The 21,603-nt window shown below is 39.3% G+C and overlaps 2 protein-coding genes and 1 long non-coding RNA gene across 3 annotated transcripts in view; 1 reads left to right on the top strand and 2 right to left on the bottom strand.

Moving 5' to 3' along the window:
* The window catches only part of AP3S1 (adaptor related protein complex 3 subunit sigma 1), a 29,227-nt gene extending 18,802 nt beyond the window's left edge, over positions 1 to 10,425 (bottom strand). The window contains exons 1-3 of the mRNA XM_058827652.1: positions 10,209 to 10,425; positions 8,098 to 8,189; positions 5,437 to 5,548 (exon numbers count right to left, since the gene is read on the bottom strand). Of these exons, the coding sequence (XP_058683635.1) occupies positions 5,437 to 5,548; positions 8,098 to 8,189; positions 10,209 to 10,277 (273 nt within the window). The 5' untranslated portion in view covers positions 10,278 to 10,425. The remainder of the gene's footprint in view (positions 1 to 5,436; positions 5,549 to 8,097; positions 8,190 to 10,208) is intronic.
* A 79-nt stretch (positions 10,426 to 10,504) lies between these two features.
* ATG12 (autophagy related 12) lies at positions 10,505 to 13,306 on the top strand. The gene is made up of 4 exons (XM_058827654.1): positions 10,505 to 10,761; positions 10,894 to 11,030; positions 12,478 to 12,540; positions 12,887 to 13,306. The coding sequence occupies exons 1-4, from the start codon at positions 10,590 to 10,592 to the stop codon at positions 12,944 to 12,946; spliced, it is 432 nt and encodes a 143-aa protein (XP_058683637.1). The 5' UTR covers positions 10,505 to 10,589; the 3' UTR covers positions 12,947 to 13,306.
* Positions 13,307 to 13,378: 72 nt separating this feature from the next.
* On the bottom strand, positions 13,379 to 21,562 carry LOC131573577 (uncharacterized). The gene is made up of 2 exons (XR_009276219.1): positions 20,355 to 21,562; positions 13,379 to 20,093 (listed from the first exon to the last, which is right to left on the bottom strand). It is a non-coding gene; the product is annotated as an uncharacterized LOC131573577 (long non-coding RNA).
* Positions 21,563 to 21,603: the final 41 nt, after the last annotated feature.

Genomic DNA, 21,603 nt, shown 5'->3' with positions numbered 1-21,603 from the left:
CAACATGTGCAGCCATGTGCAGCAAAACAAATCACCAAAGATATTCTCTTACTTTCCTTGCACCTTAGGAGAATGCAGTTACAAGGACAGTGCTGTTTGATATTAGCTGCAAGAAGAGGATTGGAAACAGTGTAAATGCAACTTTTGTCTAATGGTTTTAGTTACAAGAGCTAAGAGTTTGACACTATTCCTCATATAAGTCACCAACTTCACACATGATTCACACACTCTGACATCTGTCTAGTTCCTTGGAAAACAAAGGAACCCATTAAAAACAAAGGCAACTCAAGAATCCTAAAAAACATCCCCCCAGATACATATATTGAGCAGCAGCACACATGCTCACACAACAACAATGGAAAAGTTTAATTTTTGTGACATTCTTCCAGGTAGATAAAGCTTCTATAGCAACATTTGATTCATAGCTTGAGTGGTTACTTTTAATCTTTCCCTACCACACAGCAACCCCCCTCACACTAAATAAACTCACAAATCTCTGCTTACAATGCATGACCAGTAATGTGCAATAAACATTTTTTTAATCTAAGGGAAATCAGCTGGCCTTGACTATTCCTTCACAGAGATTTTTCACTAACTAAAGATTTCCCATGGAAACTTTGGAGATTTCCCCCATCTTCCATTCATGATGGCAAGCTCACTAACAATAATGCCAGAAATGACAAGGTCTACATCTATTATAAATGATCTTTTAAAACACTGGTCTGCAAGGTAAACTAGATTTTTTACACTAACATTTCTTGACCTCTTTTAAGATGCCTTCAATAATTAAAATGGTAAATAAAATCAGAGTCACTTCCATCAGAATTTTAATTGAATCATGAACTGCTCACTGTGGCAAGCAGTTCAGATGCTGCAGATCTGTAGATCAATAACCAGAAGAGAAAACACATCAATTGTTTCGGGACACACACACCCTTCACATACATCAGTTCAGATGTATTTTGTGATGTTACTGGAAGGGTAAACATAAATAAATTAGTGAAACAGCAGGAAAATAAGGGTGCATGCACAATTAATTACTAGCTCCCCCTTGTGCTTCATTTTTGAAATTACTATCTTTATGGTAAAAAGAAAAAAACATGCACAACTCCATGTATAAAAACAGAAAACGTGAAAAAAAAAAGGAAAACCCCTATCCTTTCTTTTGTAAGAAATATGCTTTAATAAAGACAGATGCACACTGGTAGCATAAATTACATGAAAGAAAATACTAACTTTTTATTGAATATTTGTAAGCCAGGAGCCCCCTCTACTCAGCCATATGTCAAAACATAAAACCTTTACAATGTAGGACTTATTTTTTTAAAACAAACAAATAAAACAAAAAAGAAATATATCATAAATTTGGAGGAAGATAACAAGGGCAGCAGAAAACTCAGAATTTCTAAACAATTAAATGTATCTGAGCATGGATAATGTCAAATACTAACGAAAGCAGGTACAAAAGATGAACTGAAAACAAGAGTAACTCATACCAAGATTATCCCCTTCTTCCTCCTTAGCTTACCAAACAGCAATGGTAAAACTGAGGACAGAAGTAACTCAATCTGCCCATGAAGAGTTCTTATCCCCGTCACATGCCTCTCCGTTTTCTATTTCATTAGCACAAAAGCATCTCTGGTCAGGATACTTTATTGTTAAGAACTGAGAAGAACGTGTTACATAAACTGCACTGCATTTCCCACGTGCATCTCACTGAACCCCATTACACTGAAAGGCTCTATTGAATTTCCCATAGAAGACTGACCTCACAAACTCCGCTGCTTGCTGACTCATGTTTTTGAAGTACAGCAATGGGCCAAGACACAAATTCTTAGAGCTGACATAGGGCTCTTAGGTCCATAGGACAGTTAAAGTACCACTGTAAACAAACATTTCTTCTTTATGGCAGTCTGCAGCTAGTTGCGTTTTCCCACGTATTGTCCTTCCATCCACTAAAACCTTATGCTTCACAGGCTAACACAAAGATGCTGAAATAGCACGACAAGAATTTTTTGTATCCAGAAGACTGTAAAATGTAAGCACTGCAGATGCTGATCAATCTCCCAATCCAAGTGAGCAGATATAATAAAAAGAAACTGGTGTTTACATTTAGAAAAAAAGGGGAAAAAATGGTCAAAAATTAATAATCTGAATTCATCTTACGTGTTCAAACAAAGAAATCCAAGCTGAAGATGGTATCAAACCCCAGGCAGGGTCTAGGATTTGTAATACATACAGCATATTCATTAAGCCTGAGTCAAGACTAACCTGTGAAACAGCTCTGATCTCATGGGGAGATAAGTAGCATTCATGAAAGTATCCTAAGGATCACAACAAAAACTTTCTGCTGGAAAGAACTGCAGACTGCCATACATAATCTAATCTCCTATATATTTATTCAGTTTGCATGACAAAAATCTCCAACTTGCTATACTGAGTTCTAGGTTAATTTCAGCAGTTTACGTTCCATCATAAACTGGTCCCTTACATATCCACTTGCTTAGACAATTCATTATATGTATGACTCCTAACAAAGTCCAGATGTCTTACTCTTACCTGTATTATCTCTGAACTACAATAAAAAAAGATGTACAGAAATGGTTCACCACTTTTCAGGAAAAAATAAAGTTTATTTTCTCAATTAAATATGCATGTGTATATATTGTTAGTCTATACTGCATGTGGGACTGACAAGTAATAAACTTTCTGAGAGCCCTCTTTCAGTAAAAGATCCATTTAACTCTGACTGCTACTGCTAAGAAGATTAAATAGATCCTTCTTCTAAGCCTGTCTAGAAATTAAACATATTTAATTAATCTCTATACTCTTAATATTTAATGTATCACTATATACTATAATCAAATGGTTGAACTGCAATATTTAAGAAAAATTGAAATCCTCAACAGCTGTAGGTACTGTGGTGAGACTGTATGATTTATAAACAAAATCAGACGGGTCAGAAAAACAAAGTATTTCTACAGATGGAAATAGCATTTTTATTATTTCAGTTTGCTCTAAACAGGTATGTTGACATGTAATTAAACACTGGGGCATTTTTGGAAAAAATGTGAAATACAAAGACTGGGAGATTAAAATCTATTGAAATATTTTTGGTACAAGAAACAAAACATTTTAGAGAAAAGCTTAAATTCTCTAATTCAAAAACTTTTGGGGGCTGTATAATTATGGTTAGTAGTAAGCTCAAGAAATGTGCTTCAAAACCTGAACGTACTATTTAGGTTGTACTGTCTATGTGAATATATGAATATACTTCTTTCCTCTGTTCATAAATATTTTGGCACTTCCAAGTAAGAAGACACACTATGCAACAGGCAACTAAGCAACTCTGTACAACAAACTGCTATGAACAAGTACAGCTACTGTGTACCTTGTTAATGCTGCACTGTTCAGATATTGCAGAATGTTCCATGACCAAGGATGATGTAAGAATCCAGAACGGAGTTTCCTTCCCTGCTACCCACACAGGCTCTCTTCTGGATCTACTGTCCAGAAGAGCAGCAGTGGAACAACTGTTCTGAACAGCAGGAGGTGTCTGTGGGAAACTATGCAGCTTCATGAAAGGTCTGCAGGGAACTGTAGGGCTTTAGAGACTCACAGTGCTTCTACAGAGAAATAACTGAAACAGTCCCATGTCTCAGGACAGATTTTACTTATGCAATAAATCAATTCTCTTTATGTGCAAGCTTTCGAAAGGAATAACAGTAAGTTATACTTACCGTTTTATAAGTATATGTAAATATACATATATGAGATTTTTACGTAATGACATAAATCACTTCCTGGTGTGAAACTATTTTCTGTTTGAAAATAATGATCATCAGTGAAATTGCTTATTTGCAAGTTTTAAGTTGAAAAAAATCACTGATTTAGTCAGAGGCCTCTTGACCTAGGAGTGTTCATATTACCAGACATAATATTTGTTACTAGGTTGACAAGGACATACTTAGCAATTTAAATACTGGTCAGAGCACCAAGCCTGCCTGAGTTTAAGAAGCATTTGAAAAATGCTTTAAGGTACATGGTGTGATTCTTGGGGTGTCCTGGGAAAGGTCAGGACCTGAACTCAATGATGGGTCCCTGTGTTGGAAGGAAATCATACCTGGAAGCCTTGCAGAAGACATTATATTTGAGGAGTCAGTGATCTTGAACAGGCCCTGTCTGCTCTACTGGGCTGAGCAGCCTGGATCTTCTTAATATAATCTATAACCTATTATGTCCTTGGCAAAAATGAACTGTAGGAATGGATTGTACTGATTCTGCCTAAGAGACAGTTGCATGTTTAAGGGTTAGTCATCCACATAACACAACCTGAATAGACACAGAGGTCTGTGCTGTGCTGCAGAAATTCCTTGGCTAAGGGATAAACTCAGCCAGTTCACTCTAACAGAGGAGCCAGCAAGCAGCTCCCACATGGTACCAGTGAACATGCCACCTGCACAGCCTAGCCATGACCTCAAATTGCAGCAGGAAGTTCTCCTGAAAATATTCTTTAGCAAAAGTTGTTTTCCTGTGAGGAAATTATATAATAGTTCAAAGAATAAAAAAAAGAAGAGCTCTCCATAGGATCTGCTCTGCCCTGCACATTGTGGGAAAATCCACCTGCTCTCCACTTGGTGCTACATAAAGGTGGCCAGTACCTGAAGGGGTTTAAGATTTACCATCTACATTCATCTTCTTACTCTGCTTTATTAAGTAGTTATCTTATCAAATCGTTTGTGCTGTTGAGCCTTTCTTACTGAGATAAAGAACCTAGGCTTAAGGATCTTCTCCCTCCTAACCAATACCCACCCTACTCATCCCAATTTCCCTGGTGCAGAACACATACCTAAGGGAGCATTTGCCCTCCTTTTCTAAGGCATACCTGTCAAAAAGATCATAAGCCACAAGGAAAATTTAATCCAAAGAGGTTTTGGACATATTTATGCATTATACATTTATAGTGAATATATATATACACACATGCATGTGTGTGTGAGTCTGGGTATATATTAATATACATAAATATATATATATACACATACAGAGCATTGCCTGTCAAAGTTCTCATAATCTACATTTGTACAGCCAATGTTTGAACTGTGCCATTATTACCTGCAGCCAAAAGAGGTCTTGAAAAGCTAAAACAAAAAATAGTTTTTGTTCAGGAGACTCCAAATCGTTTCCTCACTTTCCTGTCAACTTGATAAATGACTTTTTCAAAGACAGCCCAGAAAACTACAAACAATCTGAAAATAATACTCAGCATTTCTTGGTATGTTCACAGTATAAAATCAACCTTCCAAATACTTCCAAAAAAATGCAAGCAAAATATTTAATTTCTAAGATACTTCAAAGTTGAATTACAGTTATTTAGAATAAAAAAAACAAAAAAAACAAAAAAAAAACACCCACAAAGCAGCAAAAAGAACTTACTTGTATGAGGTCTAAAATACCAAGCTCACTTTCTGAGGAATCCACACAGAAGACAAAATACAAGGTGGCATAGTGTCGGTAAATTAGTTTGTTATCGGATCCACCTATTAATCTAAAGAGGAAATAAAACAAGGAAAGCTCAGGTAGCATCTCAGGATAAGCTTAGCAAATCCTCAGTTATCATAGTTAATAGGAGGCTTATTATTAACAGCTGGAGTTCTCCCAAATCCAACTATATTGCAACTTCTATTTTGTGATATAATTCCAATGGAAAATCAAGTAACAAGACAGACCAATTTACATTTACCACACAAGCACAAGTTATTATTATCCATATGGATAAAAATGACATCAACCTGTGCAGCTTTTTATTAAAATCTATTCAAACAGATCACAAAAAAGCAGATATTAAATGTGCTTCCAGTCCACACTAGCAGGAAGGCACTGCACAGGGATTAATCTGCTTTACAGATTAATGGTGTACACCTATGAATCCTTCCCTCACCTTTTCTCAGAGGAGCATCAGGAGAAAAAAAACTGTAATGAAGAATGGCATTTGGATTACAGAAAAAGCCTTAAATTAGGTTTTTGATCCATTTAATAACCAAGAATATGTAACACTCATGCTAACACTCATGATATCTTGAGAAGTAGGACCATACTTCAAGCAATAGTTTATGATGCAATGTTACAGTCACAGAAGCAATTACATCTTTATGGACTCACTAATCATCATGGCACTGAATGAGAAGAGTCTAAAGAGGTAGGTTCTTCCACTCTTCTGCTATGGCCTTCCAAAAACGGCACACAAAGCACAGGAGATCTACATCAGATCACTGACATTTGCTTTGAGTTATAAAACACCTGTTCCTACAGAAATAAAAGTATTTTTTAGGTTGAACCTACATGGACATGACTATCGCAATTTTCCCTTAATTCTGGACCAAAACTGAATCACCCATTTTGTGCACCATAACTCATCCCTTTAGTTTCTGTATTTATCACAGGGTAGGAATACACAATTTAAAAAAATAAATAAATAAATTTAAAAAAAAATCTTTTAAGGTCGCTTCTGCTTAAGCATTGTGCTCTGCATTAATGCTTGGCAGAGAGCAGGAATGGGGGTAGGGAAGAGGAGCCCTTTGTTTCTGAAGAGTAGGAATTGCATTTATCAGAAAACACTATAACAAGCAAATAGGACGGTGGAAAGACATAGCAATTAAGGTTTCTTCTTTTGTGATCTATTTATCCAATTCTTTCAAATACTTCATACTTGAAGTACACATAGTTCTATACACAAACTGTTAAGGCCTTTGGATAAAATGCAAACTATAAAGAGAACCCTGTCCTGAAAAAAAAAATTTGAAATGGTAACCCTGTAACTGAGTAGTGGGATTGTGTTCTCTGTCTCAGATTATTCTTGTTAAGCAGCTGTGATTTTTAAAAAAGCTCCAAATGTCTTCTGCCTTTCACTTACAGAATTCAAGCTAGAATGTTCCCAACCTGAGATTATCTCCAAGAACCTAATGATAGAATCACCAGTTCAGGAGTCAGAAAAGAATAATTTAAATTTAAATAACAGTAATGAAAGGAATCCGGAATCATTTTGATGAGGAAATAAGACATCCTAGCTGATATGGTACAGCTAAGCATTTAACTGAGTCTGCACACAGAAAATCTAGCTGTTAGCAGACCAACTTTCACTAACCAGAAATTCCCATAAATATAATATTTAACAGACTGTAACAATCTCTATGTCACAGACTGGAGATCATGAGCTTATTCCATCAATTCCAACCCCTTCTTCTAGAAAGTGGCTTTTTAACTCTTAACTCTTGATGGCTAATAAATTCTTCAAACATATCTCAATTTCAGAATTTCTTCAGCTAAAGCAAGAGGACTTTCAAAAACAATGAAGGTGAATAAAAAATATTATTTTGTGTATTACAGAGACACATAGCCTCACTTTCCTCCTACCCTGTTTTTCCTTTATTAATAAAATATCTTGGTCAAAACTGTAATAGCACATTTAAAACCTATTTTTTTTCTTCCTAGTTCATACAGCTAGCGCAAATCCTGATAAAAAGGCTGTCTGCTCAAATTTTAGGAGTTCAAGCCAAATAACAGCTCCAAAGTATTTAATTTTCTACTACTGATTTTTCTACCGATGTTTTCTACTGATTTTCTAGTGATTTTTCTCAGTTGGTCAGAGCATGGTGGTAAAAACACCAAGGTTGGGCTTTGGATTCCTGTATGGGCCATTCACTTCAGGGACCTTGTGGGTCCCTTCAGAATATTTTGTGATTCAGTGGGTACAGAAAATACCAATGCCTCTTAAAATGTGACCAGAAATCTTTAGCTTGATTGTAGCAAAACAACATCTGCCTGTTCCTTCCCCATCTTTGTATCTGAAACAAACATGGCACTAGATACGGCACTGTGGCCATTACAGTACCAAGAAAAAAAAGAATAATTATAGCCTAAGACATTTTGGTATATATAAGCTATGATTCATTAGTGAAGAATATGTACACCTGGTGCAGAGTATCAACAAATCTCAAGTGACATGGCATTTACATAATAGCTGTGAAAAATTGTAGTATCAGAAGTAATAATACTTGAAAGTCAGAACTGGGCATTTATTTCAAACTTGATACTTACAGTCCTCCTTCTAGAAAATTACAGACATTTTCATCACGTTTCGATACTAAATGGAAAGTTTCTCTGATAATTTGTTGCTGCGTGTCTTCACTCTGTGAAAGAAAATACACTTTGCTAAAAAGCATTGACAATGCACAGCACACAAGATTGTAAAACATTAAGCATATCAGCACTCTCAAACTATCTGCTTCTGAAGCGCCAGTTAACAAGACATCTATCACTTGCATAATTTCAACACAAAAGGCCATCATTTACAAGTTGCAGAAGAAGGTATTACTGAGAAATGTGGAAAAGTGATATTTTTAATGAACTTCTGTAAAAAAAATTAACCTAAAAGTAGTTTTTTTAGAGTAAACCAGAGTGTTCTCAAGTAGGTCGAATTTTTTTTATTGCCAATGTAGCCTAAATAGCTACAGGCATGCTTTGAAACTAGTTTTACCCATAAACAATGAGTAAAATGAAGTCCTCAATGCTTGAAGGTAATAGGGAAGCTACAAATCCCACAATATATAACACTTCCAGAAACAGCTTAAAATACAAGGGCACCATGAGCAGCAGGTTCTCCTAGGCTATAACCCTAATTCTTAGCAGATCAGAAACACCACTTCTGAGAATAAACTTCTGGTGGTTTAGAAACTTAATTTTTAACTTTGAAATTATGGCCACAGGTCTACAGTCTGAAAGATGAAATGATGACATATATTTTAATTGCCATAAATGATTGATTTTCTACCTAACTGCAAAATATTATTAACTTCATTTTATGCAGTTTCCATTCTCATATATATCAGCTAAAAGTCAGACCCATTTTATAAGCATTGGTATTATGAAAGAAATAAATACCTCTTTCACAGATCTGACCAAATTAATCTCTCTAGAAAACAGGACACGCATCCCCTTGTAGAAAAAAGCTGAGAGATTTGCCTCCAGTACCAGTTCAATTGACAGCAAAGAATGCATAAGCTTCAAAAGGTCTACAAACAAATTGGTGTTATATTGAAATCATACATAAAAATACAGTCTATACAAATGCACCTGTTTATGTGCAGCTCAAGGTTTCTTAGTTTAATTTGATATTCACATTTTCAAAAGTTCAAAGCATTCTGCTTATGTAAACATGTTACCCTACATTAAGCATTGAGAATTTGTTTTAAGTCCTGTTATGAAACTAGTACATCAGAATGATTTTGCAAGAAAAATCTGGTATCCTTTGGACATTTGCTCCTCTCCTTCCCCTTCTACTTCAGTCACACCTAAGAAGGAGCTGTATCACTTACACTCGTCTAATTCAAAACCCGACCGTGCAAACTAAAGTGTCAGAGTCATCATTTCTGCTCTGAGGTGTGCAAGTAAGATACATCCCTTCCAATGAATTCTGAGTCCTGTAATAGCCAGAACTGCAAGAAACGGGACACAAATCCAAATAACTGGCTAGAAAAAGTTATTAGCTTAAATAACTTTAAGAAATACCAATCGTTTCCTCGTATTTTAATGCCCAAGCAGATCCCAGCATATCTGCTATGAAATAGACTACGCTCAAAACATTATCTTAAAATCTCTTATCCTTGAACTAAATCACGAGTTTCCACTGCACTTTCCATTCAGATTGAACGCTTCCGCTGCATTCTCAGAGCGGCTTTGCTGCTTGCCTCCAACCATGTAAAAGAATGCTCTTTTCTACTTCGCTACGTTTTCATGTCAACTGCAATTTTATAGCATACTGAGACTTTCCAAAATAAAAGGTTCTGCTTAAGAACCCATCTGGCCCACTCTGCCAGCCTTGCCGTAGCACAGACACGCAGCACCGCGCCGGACAGCGGAGCTTAGAGCAGCCCGTCCACACAACTCGAGAGAGCCAAGCCTGCCGCTGGACAAGTCTCCCTCCCTCCTTCCTTCACCTTCGGAGCTCCTAAAAAGCAAATCCCAATGAAAACAACATCTGCTTTCTTCGAAGCCCCACGTACACGGTCTCACCACCGTCCCTTTCCCCACGGCGCTGCCCTGGCCCCGGCTCAGCCGGCAGGGCCGGGCCGGGGGGCCTCGCGTACAACCCCGCCGCCCGGCCATCGCACGGCCTCCGCCCGCCCCGCCGAGCCCCGGCCCGTCCGTACATAGCGCTGGTAGAACTTGGAGAGCCGAGGCTTGCCGTGATTGTTGAAGATAAGGATGGCTTTGATCATGGTGGGGCTGCGGCGGGGACTGGCAGCGGCAGCTGTGGGACGAGCAGTGTCCCCGTCCTCTTCCTTTTCCTCTTCTCTTTCCTTCCTCTTCCTCTCCCCCTCCCTCCCTCTGCCCACCCCCGTCCCGCTCTCGGGCCGGTGGCGGCCGGGCGCGCGCACCACGTGACCGGCGGGACGGCTCGTGCCGCACGTGACGCTCCTGGCGCGTCACGTGACGGGAAGGTGGTGTCCCACGAGGGACAAAACGCTTCGCGGAGGGGAGGCCGCCCGTCGCGTGGCGTCACTTCCCGCTGCCCGCGCAGCACCGGCATTATGGCGGAGCTCGAGGAGCAGCCGCCGACCGCCGCGGCACAGAGCACCGGCCGGAGCGACGGCGGAGAGGAGACCTCGGAGGGCGGCGTCGCGACGGGCCCCCCCGAACCAGGCCCGCCCCCGGCCGGGTCGCCAGGCACCGAGGAGCCCGCGGGCGACGCGAAAAAGAAAAGTAATGGGACGAGAGGCCTGCGCCGTGGCCGTGGTGACGGGCAGGCGAGGGGGCCAATGGGCGGCGGGGACGAGCGGTGTGGGCCAATGAGCGGTGGGGGGCGGGCCCTCTGTAACGCAATATTTCCCGCAGTTGATGTGCTGCTGAAGGCTGTGGGCGACACCCCCATCATGAGGACCAAGAAATGGGCGGTGGAGCGGACCCGGACCATCCAGGGCCTCGTGGACTTCATCAAGAAGTTCCTCAAGTTGATGGCCTCTGAACAGCTGGTACGGGCGGGCACCGGGCGGGAGGCTGCGCGCCGGGTCCACGCTGTCAACCCTGCAAAGCTACAGCTGCCTGTATGAAACTTGGAGAGAACTATTCCAAATAGACCTCAGGATCTAATATTGAGCGAGCTGTAGCAGAGCAGTGTGCTCGGCTCTGATCTTCGGAATTTTTGCAGTGTCTGTATTTCTTTCTGTATTTCTCTGCTAGGCAGAGCTGTGGGCACCCTGGGCAGCCAAAAGGAAACATTCCTAGCCACTCTGTACCTGGAGGAACTGGGTATGGAGCCCTAGTGTTTGAAAAACAGACCAGAATTTTTGGGATCAGCTTTCTGAATCTGAGTGTCTGTTTCCTTTAGAGCTCACATCTAAAATAAATTAGTTGCTCTCATAGGACTGATTTTATTTTTAAAATGGGTAGTTGGGAAGTGTTTGCCCTTGGGGAGCAGATTGCTGGTGTTATTTATGTGTTCCTTCCTGTGGAAGTGACTAGCCAAAGTGGCCTTGTGATAACACTGGAAGAGCTTGAAATACAATTGCACTGATTTTATTGCTCTGCAGTGAACTCTCAACATCCCTACACTCCAAAATTTTTATTTAAGATACACAGTTAAAGCAATACTCATTAGTCAACTAAACTGTAGCTGAATCCATTCTGTTCTTGGTTTGGAGGATCTTATTTAAGTATATAGGCATAAATGCACTGGCCTTCTCATTTACCTGGAAATCATGAAGGGTCTGCTTTTCCGTGGTTTAATATCTTAAAGAAGATTGGTAAGTCTGATATTAACTAAGGACATTCTCAACAGTTTGATTTAGTGACTATCATATGATTATCTCCGGACAAAAAAAAAATGGGAGCACGTAGCCTTCCAGTGTGGCTGAAGCCTAAGGTTATACTTCAAGAACAAAGACATAGGAATTTTATATCTTTTATTTGGCAATAGCATGTGGTACCTCAGTACCCACTGCTGCCTTACATGGCAGATCCCAAGGACCTCTTTGTCCTTGTGGATTAGATCTTATATGTGTAATTGTATTTTTTGGAGCAAGAAGTGAGAAGGATGACTTCAAAATAGAAGGAGGTGTTTCTAATTTCTGTGATGGCCATAATTGAGCAAATCTGGAATAGTGTGAGTGGTTAGGGTGAAATAAGAGCAAGAGCTAAACCAGTGAGTTCACTTTGTGCTGCTGTATGGGAGAATAATGGGTCAGCTTGCAGGAAAAGGAAGTCGGCACGCTTACTTTGGTTTGGTCTGGCTGGCCAGACAGAGTGACAGGTGACTCCTCATGGTCATGTTGCCCCTCTATGCTAAAGTGGAGGTAGTAACTGGTTGTATTCTGTTATGTGCTTAAAGATTATAACAGAGCTTTTGACTGCAGAATGTTTCTTCTGTGTTCCCAGTGAGATTGATGTGAGATCTCCATCTCCTCTCTCATTTTCTTGCAGTTCATATATGTTAACCAGTCTTTTGCTCCATCTCCAGACCAAGAAGTGGGGACCCTCTATGAGGTAACTTTCATCTTAAATATCCTTTCCAAATGTATTTAGCAGGATTTTCCAGCACACCTCAGGCACTTGAAATCTGTTACTTCCCCTAGCATTAATAGCTTGCATTTACTGTAGTGTAGTTGACATTCACAGATCTGTGTGAATGTGATTCAAAGAGTTCATGCAGCCTGTGGAAATGCATCCCTTTGTTTTCAGTGTGTTGTCGCGCCTCTCATTTTAATGGGAAGCTTTCTCATGGCAATATTTCATGACACGTTTATCTGATGGGAAGACTTTTTGTTTTGCTTCTTGTGTATGCTCGCCCATGAATAATTTTAACAGCTTTTGTTTTTTGTTTTTCTTGCAGTGTTTTGGAAGTGATGGCAAGCTTGTACTGCATTATTGCAAAACTCAGGCATGGGGATGAATGACTGGCAACACAGTTGGTCAGGTATTCTCCTCAAAAATGGAGAAAGGACTAACTTAAACTCAAGCTATAAACAAACAGAAAGAGGGATTTTTGCATTGCTGCCTATGAACATATGATGCAGGTGAATAGCATACGCATGCTATACGATCAGGCTTTTTTTCTGATGTACATTTGCGGTGCAGAAAAAACACCTGTATCTGCCATGCAGGGTAGAGCCAGCACTTCCGCTGCTGACTACTTAATTGCTGTATTTGAAGGGAAACTATTTCAGTTGTCTGCAGGACTGACTGGACAGCACTGACTATATGCTGTACTGAAGATATGAGAACCTTTTTATTAAAAGTAATGTCTGTTTTACATGTAGCCTGGGATTCCATTTACTTCTGAGGTGTTGTGTGCTCTGTCCTTTGTGAAATTTTCATCTTGAACGTGCATTATCTCATATCATTTCAAGACAGTTGCTTTGATTTTTTTTCGTGTAATATATAGGAATTGGTATATAGTCTAATTACCCTTTGCCTTCATTATGTTGGCAATGTGAGTGCCTCATTTATAATGGCACAGCATCAGGAGAGGTCTTAGCCCTCCTGCACAAATTGTGTAGTGATTTGTTAAAGGGTCAACACTTAGCAGTTTTCAGGGTGTTTCTTCTGACGCTATTTAATGACTTGCATCTTTAACTGAATGATGCGACTAGCTGTAGCATCTAGAGTTCATGAATAAGTAGATATGAGGTGCTAAAAACTCTGTATATTCACTTTTTGACTGTTGTTAATTTTCACATTTCACTAGCTGTGTAGAATGCAATTTATATTCTTTTGCCAAATCATAGCAGTGAGGATTGAGTTGAGTTTTTTTTCATTATGGAGAGAACTTGGTACCTTGACTAGGGTGCTGACGTTTGCTTTTATGTATTGGAGAGTTTGGGTGCGAGGAGTGGAGATTTTTAGTGGAGTTATTTGAAATGTCTGTTGTACGGTCTTTTATGTTTGTTTAAGATGAAACAAATTAAACATTAGTTGTGTGCTTGCAGAATGTTCTTATGCTGGATGACAGTTTTTCTCTCTGACATAATCCAGTTCAGCACATACAGACAAAACAGCCAGTTCTAGTTTAAAGCAGGTTTTTTCAATAATCTTGAACTGCTATTCCATACAGAAATGGCTCTTAGGTAGTGTCTGCAACCTGTGTATTGGACTTTTTCCCCACCTCAGAGGACTTCTGGAAGAGTAATACCCAGCTTAATTTACTGACGTTGCTGCAGTTTGCGTGCAGCATGCACATATACCACAGTTATGCAGGTACGTGCCCTGAATGATTGCTATGTGAATAGCTTGATGCATCTTGCTGCGTGATGTATCGTCTGCTTGATATATCAGTGGAAAACTTGGGTTCACTTCATTAAACTAACAAGGCAGAATTTGTTGTAAACTTAAAACTCCAAATAATATACTTTTGCCAGCTCAGAACCCTAATCTCACAAGTCTTCATATATTTAGAAGAGCCGTTGCAGAGGGAAGCACTCTGATTTTGTCTGGTTGAGGGAATTTCCTGCTTTGTTACTGTGGGGCCAGCACAACCTGGGCAGCCACTAGAGGGTACACAAGGACAAAGTTATTTGCATAGTTTTATCGAGGGCTTTTTCAATCTTTTTTGTAGTATGTCCACATGCTGGCCTTACAAATATAAGTTGTTTGTTCTCCCGTGTGACAGTTGTTTACCTAAGATAAGCTACTAGTCTGGTTCTCTTTAAAGAATGTTCTATTGGTGCCTTTCACCTCACTTGATCTTAACAAATGAAACTACTGATAAACTGCAAATGTGCTTTTCAGAAGTGATGCAAGAAGGTTGGGGGGTGTGTGTGTGAATGTATTGGGGGCGTTGTGTTTTGATTTTAAAAAGTAAAAGCACATTAAGATCTTGAAGAAGAACTGTAGGTTGTTCTATCTGCCAACTAATTATAGAATGTCATTTATGCTGAATCTATAAGTATTTTTTTATCCTCTGAAGTTGAATTTAAAAAATAGTTTGCCTCAATTCCTCAAAATGTGATAATCCAATAATCTAAAAACCACAGTAATGGTCTGGATTTCCTTCTTTACCACATGCATTTTTGGACCTGGATAAACAAATCATGAAGCTTTGAATCATTCATTAATCTAAGATGCCACTTGTTCCCTGAACAATACTTACTTGTTATTGTTTGCTTCAGCATTTTTCTACTCTTAATTTTTCTCCAACCCCAAGTAATTGTTCTGGCCTCTAGTTTACCAGTATACAGTAAGGGCTTACCTGATCCAGCCCTTGCTTTCTGTTTCCTCACTGCTCCTAAGTGGTTGCCTTTATTCTGTTACTTTTAATGACTGGCAGCTCCAGTTCTGCTAATTCCCCTATGTAACTTCTGTACCTTCTTTACAGAGAGAAGTCCTCCTTTTTGCCACTTCCTCCCCTTTTGCCACTCCACTTCCATCAGGGAGGTGGTTAGTACTTACCTCGGGTAGCTCTTTAAGGACCATGGACTCTTTCTGTCTGGAGCTGAAGTGTGACCTTTAGGTGGCAGAAATTTTCTTTGTTCGTTTCCTTAAGTAACAAACTAGACTGCAAATGTGTCAAGTAGATGATTTGTCAAGTGAACAAATAAGTGATTCCCAGTACATTGCTTGTAGAATTTGCAAAAGATATGTTAAATCTCCTATTTTAAAAAGGGACAGTTACAGCTTTTAAAATCAGAGATGATCCTGAAATGCTTATCTCTTTGAGAAGAAGATTTCCAGTAAATTGGAAACATCAGAAGCCCAACTATAACATGAGCTGTGTTGTCTGCATTTGGTGTGCCTTGACCAAAAGTGCTGACTGTGTCATTTAAGTAACTTCTGTTGCTAGAGTGGGAGAAAAAGGGTATGAAAGTAAGAGCTGACTCTTGGACAGATCAGTGAGAGTTGTACAAAATAAACAAAACAAAAGTCTAGATTTACTCAGAGTATTGTGTTCAACCAATATTTTACTATACTGATACACTATACTGAACTGCCAATATTTGTAACATAGTTTAATTCACTTGATTTAATGTAATTGAATTAACAGAAAAGGCAAATTGAAAAAAATTCTCAGACTGAGAAATAAGTTTTGGAAAGGGAAGTCATTACACTGTTTTTATGAAAGACCTAGTATTTCACAACATCCTGATACTAAAAAATAATGCTATGCAAAATTCAGTTACCCCGTTTCAAGTTAATAATCACAAGATGCAAACCCTTTAAACTGTGAGGCACTATTTTTATGAATTACTATAATGGTTTAGGAACTACCATTAGTGCTAGATTTGTAGTTGGTAGCTTGAACTAGTCCTAAATGCCCATGGAAACCTGAAGGAGCTAAATGAAACTAAAGTTACCTCAAGAGTGAAATGATAAAATACATAGTTGTGCCGCCTATGTGCATACTGAGCAATTGCCATCATTTCCAGGACTTTAAAGTCTTGGAAAACTACTGTTAAAACCTTAATGGAAGCTATGTCTATGTTAATTATCCCCACAACTTAATCTTGAATGTGCTGACGCACAGTAAATTCATGTGGAGGTGTTGGAAATCCATACATCCATTCTTCAAACTCCAAAGCAGTTTATGTTTACCAGTTGTTGCTAGTCATGCTCATTTCACAAGTCAAATTCTGCCTGTTTGCACAGCTTTTTGGCTTACATTATTCTTTACTACCCTGAAGTCTCAGTTACTCTTCAGGGATATTATACAAAGGTTATTCAAGGTATTATCATACTACAACATCTTCATCTTGGGAGTGAGGAAAAAAAAGGGGAAGCAAAAATTCCTTTAACTCCAGGGTTTTTCATGAGGATTATTACTGTTACAAGATGCTATAAAATTCAGTGTGCATTAAAAAATAAGAGTTTTCAACCTTGTTTTGTATTGGATCATCAAGAGAAGAAAAGCACTTGACAAGAAAACGTAAAATACGTTATTTATTTGCAAAGATCATGCTTCAGTTTTGTTAGTACTATATTTAATATGCTTCCAAGGCTAAACATCTTAAAAATCCATGCTTTGCTCTTGGTTTAATAGCCACAATGCTGTGAGATGTCAGATGCCTCTTTTAGTCAGAGTTAGAGCAACAAAAGCTAATTGAAAGATTGTTTCATCCTAAAATAGGTGGTTAAAAAAAGATGAATTGCATTTTTGGCTGAGACCAAAATGAGTATGTTAAAGGCTTAATGTTATGCCTGTCACACTACATCTGTGTCACTAGACTTGGTAGTGCCAGGAAATTTTCTGGGACACTGTAGCTCAGTCATCTGTACAGTTGGTTGTTAGAACAGTTGCTGGCACAGATTTTGGCCTGTTCAGGAGCTGGCAAGGTACCATTTCTGGTGGGCACTTTGGATGTGACCAGCATGTTAGGGAGTTCAGAAAGTAAATAACATTGATGTCATCAGTTCTTTGCAAGCTGGCCCCTCTCCCGGGGATCAGTCCTTGGGATTCTTGTTCCTAGGTACACAGGTGAAATTTCAGGTGAGATTTGATCCCTTCTGTGCACAATGAGAAGAGTTAAACTTCGGGAGGAGAGACATGGTCTCCAAACTTCAGAAGCAATCTAGAAATTTTTAAAAAATATTCCCCTGCATTGCCTCCATGCAATCATCTGTAAATAACTACATTGATAGGCTCTAAATTCCTATCAATAGCCATATTCAGCAACATTTTATGTTAAGTATGCAGATTATAGATGGTGGTGAAGTACTAGCTGTATGTCTTGGTTCAATCAATAGCTTTCTTTATTAAAAGCAGATGATGAGCATTTCTTTTCATTTTTTGAAGTGCAGGAGTCTTGGAGTCCTTCCTCTGTATCTTCCCATGCAGTGATTCCACATGTAAATTATTTATCTAATGTGTACCTATCAATTAGACTGACACAATGTAGACTTTAAATACAATTGCATTGAGGACCTAACCTTAAAAAAAATTGTTTAAGTTAACATGTTCCAATTTTAAAAATGGGTATATGATTTAAAGCGGATAAAGATATTTCACTTGAACTCTGTTTGGTAACAGAACTAATAGCCCTAAAGAGCTCTTAATGGGAAACCTCAAAGAAAGAAAAAAGATCTCCAAGCAAGACTACACAGTAATATTCCTAATACAGAGGCTAGTCAGCACTTTGGCTTTCTCATATAAGTATCATAAATTGAAAAAAACTATGAACTGATTTTTAAGTGTCTTTCTTGCAGAGGAAAATTTCAATATTTTGTATTTATTTATAGCACACACATGGTGTACTAATGTCCCACCAAAAACAGATCATACTGATTCTTCCAAGAGTCCTTTGTGTGCTATGTGGTTTAATGCCACACAGCTCTTCACTGCATTGTTTGGAGTGTTTTTACCTTCAGCAATGCTCATGCCATTTAGTAGTTGGTGGTGTTTTCAGTGTATGCCATGATTTTGTATGTGGTGTCCTCATTTCACTCATGTTTTACTGCCTGTTTTTAGTCTGAAGATGGTGTTCCACTGTGATGTTTGATACAGTTTGTTCTCAAGCTTTTTTTGAGAATCACTGTGCATCCAGCAGTTTCACGTACTGAGTGATCAATCTCACAGGTTATATGACTGAGGAGCAGCTGCATTGATACATTGATTCACGTCTACATGACGTCATATAGTCTCAAAACTTCCACTACAACTGCAGATCTGGATTTTCTCTTTAGAGCCCTTTACAAATAGCAGAAACTTATGTGAACAGAGACTTAACAAAGAAGTGACGTAGTAAAAGGGCTGCAAATCATTCTGTCTGGAGGATGAGGTGTATGTATTCATTATGGTGTTGAAGTGCTATCACCTGGCCAGGCTAACAGACCAAGAGACAGCATAGTTGTTTGCCCCAAGAGTCTGGTCATTCAGATACTTTGGATCCTGCCTTCAAATAGCTCACAATTTTTATTTGGAGTTACAAGATGTAAAATAAAGTACTGTCACAAGCTACATTTACAGGCCCAGTAGATTGTGCAAAATCTCTAATGCTGCAGCTTGATAATTCGATTGAACATTTGACTTGAAGATTTTCCTCAGTAAAGCATGAGGGAAACCTTGTGAGCTGCACCCCGGTAGGAGATGACATGCCAGTAAGTGCTTGAGCACTTCAGCTGTCAAGTGTCTGTTGGAGTTAGATGTAATGTCAAATGATTGCTTGATTTTCTTACACCTATAATTCTGGGAGTGGAGTACTTCAGCGTTTGTATATAAAGCAGAGTTCTAGTGGTTAAAGCCCAAACTCCTATTCTCCAAGACAAGTTTTTAATAGGATACTTGAGAAATACATGTAATAGTTAATTTTTGCAGGTGTACGATTTCCAGCAATAAAAGTGTATAAAATCCTGCAGTCTCCTTGTGCAGAATCACAACTGAGAATGTAAAAACAATTTCCATGCTGTGTGGATTTCAATGTTCTCTTTTTTTATATTGAATTTTCAGTGACAGTTAACTGCTGTATGTGCTCAGACCCTTGTGCCATTTCTGTCAACAGGGCATAAACAAAAGCTCAAGTTGGAGAGACATAAATATTGTTCCTAATGGTGTTCAGGCAATTAAGTAGTCACTTCCTGGAGAAGTTTTGGGGTTCAAAAAGTATGTTGAACAATTCCAAATTAAAAGCTGTAAATGCTTTTGAACAGGAACAAATGAAAAGTGTAACTGTATAAACTGTAATAAACAGCCGTAGTTGGAAATGGTAGTAGGTAGATCCAGCCTGATCCCTTACTTGTAAGAGAGGGAGATATAAAATGTCCTTTTACCTTTACTAGCAGTATTTTAACTAATGATCTCATCAACATTGTTGCCAAGGAATCAAAGTACTAAAGTGTCAGGGATTAATGGCAGTGGTATAACTATTTAGGTATTATAAGGTATTTTTTCCCCTGGATTTAAATACCAGGGAAAATACTTTCAAGCACAGGTGTACAAATAAGCAGAGAAATATAGTTGCTGGAAATTAGTTTCTGTCAGATCCTGTGAATATCAGAATAAGACAAAAAATACTTGAAAACTTACCTCACTCTTCATTTCACAGCCCATTATTGTGATCCTTGCAATTTATTCTTGAGAGATGTTTTATTCTTTCGGGTGGTACTTCCAACAGCTGCCGAAAGAATGTGAATTCTGCCTTTGAAATAAATGTCAGGATATTTGACAGTAATTCTAACTCCTTGTAACCTACAGCAGTTTTAATGGTGCTGTACAAGACTACTCAGGTAACTACTGAAAAAAGGTGCTACTTTCCCATTCAGTCTTTTGAGAACACCAACCAATAGGTAAAAAAGACCAGAGGCAAATTTCATTAAGAAGTCATTCTTGCGACTTTGAAAAAGTTACCAAGGAAGGTGATGTGTTTGTTCATTACCTGCATTTGGCCCAGGAAGACTGGGCATGGCTGCTGAGATCAGTGGCAGTGCTGAGATCAGGGTTGTGTTTAAGAGATTAGGGATAGACTTAGGTTCTCTCAGACCTTAAAAAGTCTTGAAATCATTGCAGTTTTCTGTCCCTCTCTCTCACACACAAACACACACATAGCAACAGTACTTTACAAAATACTGATAAGGCAAGGTCTGCTTTCTGTGTGCCAGGAGAGGTTCTGGAGTGATGGACGAAAATGTACCCATTCGGTGCATTGATTTGTGTTTCACTCCAGTGTGCTAGATTCCAGCCTCATTTAAAACTGGGAAAGTATTCCCTACTGCAGTGAAGCCAGAAATTCATTCAGCCTCTCAAGCTGTATCTACTTTATTAATGGTGCTTCTTTTTGTCATACCTGTATTTTCATGTACAGGTCAGGGAGAGGGAAGAGAAAGCAGGTGTGCTAAAACACCCCCAGTGTTACTCTAAGGGAAACCACAAGCTGCTAGTGTTAGCACCTTCAAGCCTCAGAGCAGCCAACACCACCGGGCTGCTTACTTCCACAATCATAAGGCAGACCTAAAGAGCTGAACCCTTATTCCTTTTTAAAAAAGAATAGATGGATTTTCTTAAAACACTGTTCTATAGTGTATAGTGAATTCTGTTGCCAGAATTCACGACTAATAAACATTGATTTAACAGCTGAAGTGGAAGGAAGACGGCTGGTGTGGCATCTGCTTGCTCTGCTGCCAGTATATAGGTTGGATAGGCTGAGGAGCACAGGAACAGTCTGTTGTGTTAACACGGTCTCTTGTCCTATTCATGTGTTTCTGGGTGTACTTCTGAATCCTAATGGTTACGGCAGCTTTAAATGTTCTTGCAGAGTGCACTGGCTTTCAAGAAACAGCACTTTCAACGGGCAGGTTCTTCGTAGGCAATCTCCAGCAGCAATCTGTGTGTTTTAAATAGCTGTGTGTCTTGTTTTGCTTTTCAGTAGAGCTTTTAGATGTATGTTTTCAAGCCAACGTGTAAGTAACGGAGGCAGCGGCAGGCCGCGCTGCTTTGGCAGGGCGAGAGAGATGCTTTCCGCCCGGCAGCAATCGCCGCTTCTCCTAGTTTCCCCCGCCGGGGATACCGGAGCGACAGACGCCCGCCGGCCCGACCTTCCCCGCTTCGCGCGGGCTCCGGAGGGGCAGCAGCAGCGGGCGGTGCGAGGAGCCTCTGCAGCCGCCCCCGGCTGCCCCCGCCCGCCGGGG

This window comes from Poecile atricapillus, chromosome Z (genome assembly GCF_030490865.1).
Source record: "Poecile atricapillus isolate bPoeAtr1 chromosome Z, bPoeAtr1.hap1, whole genome shotgun sequence".
Taxonomy (NCBI): domain Eukaryota; kingdom Metazoa; phylum Chordata; class Aves; order Passeriformes; family Paridae; genus Poecile; species Poecile atricapillus.
The sequence above is the reverse complement of the archived record's forward strand: the minus strand, read 5'-3'. Positions and strand labels throughout refer to the sequence as shown.